The following is a 6745-nucleotide window of genomic DNA, read 5'->3' on the forward strand; positions in this document are numbered from 1 at the left end:
ATTGGGCCTAAAATGCCCTTTTCCGCTAAAGAAAAAGTCATTTTTAGACCTAAAGGTAGATATCAAGGGCATTTTAGGTCCAATAGATGGATGAAGGACATTTTTGTACCATTTCCAATAATTCGAGACATTTTAGACCATTTTCCGGTCAAGAACCACATAAATTGGCCTACACTACTAAATAAATAAATTAAATTACATTGTCGGTACACAAAACTTAAACTTAGTAACATAATTTGGTGGAGTGCACAATAGAAATCTTTTCAAGTATAAATTGAGATCAGCACAAGCATTATATCACTGCTATATACAAACCACATTTTCAACAACAACATACCCTGTATAATCCCACAAGTGGGATCTGAAAAGGATAAGATGTTTTTGGTAGACTCTCGGCACAACGACGCATTACCAAAACAGGCACAAGCCACATTTTTCATCAATTTATAAACATTTCTAAACTGTCTTTGCTTGTGAATCTCCTGTCTTTCACTCATCAAACTCTCAACAATTTTGAGAATGAGAACCAATATATGAACACCAAAAAATAGCCAAGATTCAATCCAGCTTAAAGTCTTCAAGCCATATAAGAACTTCATTCCTCTACAAGTCCAAACAAAAAAAAAAGGAAATAGATTAGACACAAAATGACTTTAGAAAGTGACACTAAAGGATCATAAAATGCAGATGCAAATCCAGTATTTGAAGTTTATGGATTCCTACATCAATCTCAAGTTGATATACAGTAATAACTAGGTTCACAGTCAAATATTTATAGATATTTCGTTAATTTCTTAAACTATATACGAATCTTACATCAAAAAGAGAAAATGTTAGCAATAGATAATGTCCCAAATATAACATAATGTCATACGAATCTTTAAGCTGATCAATCACCTCTACCTCAATCTCAAACTAGTCGGGAATATCATAGAAACGTTATGACGTAAGAATTTTGATGACCTATTAAGTCCCTATTGATAACTGGATATTAAAAGCTAAGATCGTATTTCAGCCAATTCGAAAACTTCAAAAGGAGATCACTAAAAGTTGAGCTTAATAATACTATCTGAGACTGTAGTTTTTAATCATCCGGATGATTACAGGCTATGTTCCTCGGACTCTCCAAAAATTCTACTGCTGCATCTATGCTGGATGTTCCAAAATTACACTACTTTTGAAGGATACACACCACTCGATATTTTTGAAGAGTCTAAGCAACATAGATTACACAACATATTCATGTTTATGCATCTTAAATTTTGATGGAAACATTATGTCCAAAATATCTAATGACATTACAAAGAGAAAGCTAGATGTTAGAGAAGGTCATATCTCGTATTGAAGGCACTGATAATCAGAAGTTCGGAATGGGAGATATATATAGAAAAAGAGAAGATTTCTTTTCAAAAGAAAAAGAGGAAGTTAAACAGGGATGCAACGAAACGAACAATACTCCAGTACATATATAGAACCTTACCATTATAAATTCCCACGTGCGACCAGGATCATTGTAGCGAGCAAGCATACAACCTGATTGAGGTTTCAGTCCATCTCTTATAAGACTTGATCGGAGTTGTTTTTCCTTTTCTCGAACAACATCATCTGTTGGTTTTCCACTAAACTTTATTGCAGCAGCGATGCCTCCTTCCGTTTTCCTTAAGCTAATACCTTCTTGATTTGGAGCTGGTAAGCTATTCAAAATAAAGCTTTAATTTCACAATTGTTCTATTTGATAAAGAAAAGAAGTAAAGTTCAAATCTTTAGCAGAGGCGGACGAGGCTTATGAGATATATATATGAAAAACCACTAAGTTTCAACAAATATTAAAATATGAACTCAAATTCTCAAAAGTACAATGAGATCAATGCTAAGAATCTTAAAGCTGAACCGATAAGAGTTAAAAGTCTAGATCCGCCTCTGTGCTTAGACATGCATGTTCTACATTAGGACAAAGATTACTCACTACTTCCATTCCAGTGTGAGATGTTTATGTTTTCGAATATATTAACTAAGAAAACGTGTTACCTGCTCAAAGATTTATCCGATGGAAGAACTATTTGGATTGACACTTTAGATTTTTCAGCATCAAATGCCTGAGTGAAGACAGGAGTAGTCATAGGTATCTTCTCCGTCGTAGAATTCTTGCCAAATATGTACCTATATTTAGAGGAGTCAATGGTCTTCAAATCTGAATCACAATACACCATAGATGATACCAAAAGAAAAGAAGAAGAGAAAGAAGAAAAAGGAGTCGTCTTATCTCACCCGGCAACATCATTGAAACCTCTATTTCCTGCGAGATTGTCGCCTTTTGTTTCTACAACTATGAAAGGATCATACTTCCTTACCTGTATTACACAAATGAAAATTATGAGAATTTCACAACGTAAAGTTTAAAACGTTAGTTGGGATTTATCATTCACCCCTGAACTGAACAACACCCAATGTTGTTGCTGCACGGTGGATGTGCACCAACTATCTTGGACTCAAAATAGGTATCCGTAAATCTTTGTTGCTTGAACTTACAAAAAATATGACGCCCCCATGTTAATAGGGCAAGCTGTTTGATAGTGACTTCTTTTGTTTGGTAGGGAGACGAAAGACTACTTCAATCTAAGAAACAACCAAAAACTCGAGAGGATTGACTCTAGAAAAGTGTTTGCCATTGGATCTTTCAAAATGCACTACTTTGGAGGATCCAACATGCACCCATCGACATTTTCGAAGAGTCTGAGCAACTTAACTGGAAATTTAAGTAGAACTTTAAGAACAGGTATCTACAACAAGGGTGGACTTACTACATTTAAATCCCGGATCCATTTCTTTTAAAACTTTAAACCTCTGATGCTATCGTTCCGTTAAAATAGTAGAAACCATTCGAAAATATTTAAGCAAAGTAGAAGTTCTGTACTCGAAGGACAATTCTGTAAGATAATACAAACCTCGTAAGCTGCTGTTCTCCTTAGTATCTGATAACTGGGTGTTCCCAAGTCTGGAGTCTTGTAAATTCTTAACTGCTCGAAAATTTCAACTCATATTATAATAACGTCCAAGAACTTGGAAAGCTATGTTGCTCTGACTCCTCAAACAGTGGTGGGAGAACACTTTTGGAGAGTCCGAGCAACACAGCTTGAAAGCATAAATTGAACCGGTTTGATAGCACACCTGTTTAATCACATCGACCAGACCTTCTAGAGAAAAATAATCATTATTCTGAATCGAATCCCAATAGTCCTACAGATTCCAACAAGAGACGATGAATAATCCACAAGGCGATATAATTATTTGAATTTGCAATGAGGAAGAGTGAAGAATCAAACCAAGTGGCTGTTAAACTTGTTTGTTTCTGGATTGACACCCATAACGGAAGTGCCCGTGAAGACTAATTCAGGTTTCCATGGAAGAAGAATGAACTTCATCACCATAGTCCATCTTGTAGTTATTTCATAGGGACCTGTCTACAACTACCTCAATCACTCAAAAAAGTTCATGTTCATAATCAATGCATTACACTACTTAGCAGTGGCGGAACCCGAATTTTCACTAAAAGGTTCAAAATATGTAGAAGTAAACACACGAAGAAGTTAAGAGAGGTTCAACATCCACTAACCAATGTTCGGTCACCTGTAGTTAATTGAGTCGACTAAACAAATTTCATACACTTTCCATAAATAGAAGTTAAACACATAAGCCATATTCCAAGATATTGATACCACTTTCTATGAACGGTTACTTGTAATTATCTGAGCTATTAGAGTAAATTTCGCGCACTATTAATGTACAAAAATTCTCATAGAAAGAATCGTATACATTGTCAATATATACAAGTTAAACTCGTAACCAATTTACCTTGATATTAGCCCCGCCTTTTTATGGACGGTTACCGGTAGTTATTTGAGCTGATAGAGTAATCAACCATCTCCACTTTTGCCCCGTCATAACAAATAACTCTTTTCACATGATATAGCAAGTGGTCTCAAATTCTTGTAGGAGCATGGGGATCTTAATAAAAAGCCGAGAGAGAATTTAGAAGTGTATTTCACTTTGTTGCAAGATCGTGGTTGCATTTAAGTTCAGTTAGTCAATTAAAGGGACATTTTTACTGTCAATAGTTTGAAGACAAAACTAATATTTCGTATCAAATTTAAAGGTGTTTTCAATAATTCTTTTTTTTGTATGATAATATCCCATTTTTTGTATGATAATATCCCATAAGTTATATAAGGACGTGACTTCAATTTCTAAAGAATTTATGCTCCACGAGACATAAGTTTGATAGCTAAAGGACAAAATTAAAGACACTAATTCAATTTATTTGTTCTATTTTAACTTTACACACATAAAGTATGAATTCAAGAATTGCTAAATAAAGTAAAAAGGAAAGTAAGTGAAACAAATTAAAAAACGAAACGAGTAAATGCTAACCTGTTTAGCCGAATGTAGTTGAAAATCAGGCTTAAACAATTGTTTCAACATGGCAATATTAAACAAATAGCCATCAATTGAATCATGTTTAGTAATTGGGTCTCTAAATTTCACATAATCATCATAAGCCGTACGATTAATTCCTTGATCATCAAATAAATGAGGCAAATCTTCATACAAAAATTCCACTAATTTTTTCATATCAACTGTTGGATTTTTTAGTGGACTCTGTTTATCAACTAAATTTTGATAAATTTTGAATTTTTTTTGAGATTTTAGAGTTTTTGTTTTGATATTTTGTGGGGGAGTGAGGAAGACTGAAGTGAGGTGGCATTGCCGGAAAATGGTTCGCCGGTCAATTGACGGCCGGAAATTGAGGTCGGAAAGTTGTGAGGTGAACATTTTTTTTGAAAGTACTGTTCTGTTTTTTTATTTTACTTTTTTGAGTTGGTATATTTTATAAGGATGTGTTTTAGGTTTCGTGACATAAATATTAGCCATAGAAAGTAATGGTTGGGATTTTTTTGCAATTTTTTTTTTATGTTTTTTATTTATTATTTGATGTTGGATATTCAGAGTATCGTATTCATTTTAATTATCATGTTTATTAAAAATAGTTAGTCCAAAATACTTTCTTTGTTTATATTAGTTGAAATTAAGATAAAATTAATTAAATTATTTTTAATTTTGTTCTTGCAATTAATATTGTTTTTTGAAAGTGTAATCAAATATGTAAAGTTTAACTTTTTTAAGGGATAAATTAGTAAAATTGTCCTTATTATTTATAATTCTTAGGTAATACATAAATGGAAAAGTGAACAACTAATATGAGACGAAGGAAGTAGTTGTCCTTTTAGAAAATCAAAATATAATTTACTAAAAATGATTAAAATATACTCTTGTACTATTGAAAATAATTTAAATATAATTTCATTATATTTTTTGTCTTAATATATTCCTTTCATTATATTTTAAGTTTTAATATTCTCCTTCCATTTTAATTGGGCACAAATTTAACTTTAATTATGTCGTAAGAACACGTATCAAACTCAAATGATTCAACTCTATTTTTAAATACATGATTCTTTTAGAAAATAACTTATTTTTTTTATTTTTTTGGTTTTAAAAAAATCACTTATTTAATTTAATCCAGACATTTTTTGAATTGGATGCTCATATCTTTATCATAAAATCTAATTAAAAGAGATAATTATTATATAAGGAGCAGACGAAGTAGCTAGAAGTACTCATGTTACACATTTGAATTATTAATTATAAATGAATTGAGAAAGATAACAAGTGCAAAGTGAATTTACAATGTGACTTATGGCCTAATGCAGCCAAACTTATGGCCTAATGCAGCCAAACTTATGGCTTTGCACATTCTTGAGGTAACATAATACACTCCTAACATGTCCACACTTGCCTCTTTCCTTTATATAAGCATAACATGATTTCTTCACATCATATCAAAGAGATCATACAATATCCAATATCATAATTAATATTTCTCTAGTCTAAAAAGATACACATAAAATATCTAGTATCTTCAAGAATATTGGATTCCAAAAGCGAAAGCTGTGTTTTATGTTGCTTAAATTCTTTTAAAATATCATTAGGTGTGTATCAAATTCTCCAAAAATAGTATATTTCTGGAGGATTCGATATGGATATGCCATCATTTTTGGAGAATCCAAGAAATATAGGCCGTGTTCATATAGAGATGATAACGACGATGAAGAGTACAATTATGCTCCAACAACATCCAGATGATAATGATGATGATGGAGAATGTGACTATGCACCTGCAGCATTCTTGGAAGGAGATGACAATGATGCAGATATGATGAAGAAAGTGATTATGCTCCTGCTGCTCTCACTTTATGATGTTATGTGATTATATTGTTATAATGAGGAAACTATAAAAATAACTTTTTTTTTTATGCTAAGCACTATACATTGCTCTATTAGTTTTCTGAAGAATATCTTTAGAAAACATGATAAAAACCATGTTCATTACTAGTGGTCTTCCTAAGAGGTATTGCTCGAAGTCAATGAATATAATATGTTATCTCATTAACAGATGTATAATTCACCCAATGTTTTGAGAAATCGAATCTCATATATCTCAGGGCATTTGGTTGCAAATGTTTTGTCTATAATAATGGAAAGGAAGCTCTGGGTAAAAGTGATTAGGGGACTTTCGTTGGTGACTTCTCTCATAAAAAAGCCTATAAAGTCTTTAACAAAAGAACAAACCGTGTTTTAAAAAACGTTCTCATCTTATTTTTGATGAAACTAATCACTTGGCCGAGGA

The 6745-nt window shown here is 32.3% G+C and overlaps 1 protein-coding gene across 1 annotated transcript; it reads right to left on the reverse strand.

Annotated features, from left to right (window-relative positions):
• Positions 1-235: 235 nt before the first annotated feature.
• Positions 236-4872, reverse strand: LOC129871281 (uncharacterized). Its single transcript, XM_055946186.1, has 8 exons — positions 4429-4872; positions 3324-3461; positions 3169-3237; positions 2946-3017; positions 2269-2351; positions 2029-2160; positions 1481-1694; positions 236-603 (listed from the first exon to the last, which is right to left on the reverse strand). The coding sequence occupies exons 1-8, from the start codon at positions 4828-4830 to the stop codon at positions 559-561; spliced, it is 1155 nt and encodes a 384-aa protein (XP_055802161.1). The 5' UTR covers positions 4831-4872; the 3' UTR covers positions 236-558.
• Between the last annotated feature and the right edge of the window lie 1873 nt (positions 4873-6745).

Source organism: Solanum dulcamara, chromosome 10 (genome assembly GCF_947179165.1).
Source record: "Solanum dulcamara chromosome 10, daSolDulc1.2, whole genome shotgun sequence".
NCBI lineage: Eukaryota > Viridiplantae > Streptophyta > Magnoliopsida > Solanales > Solanaceae > Solanum > Solanum dulcamara.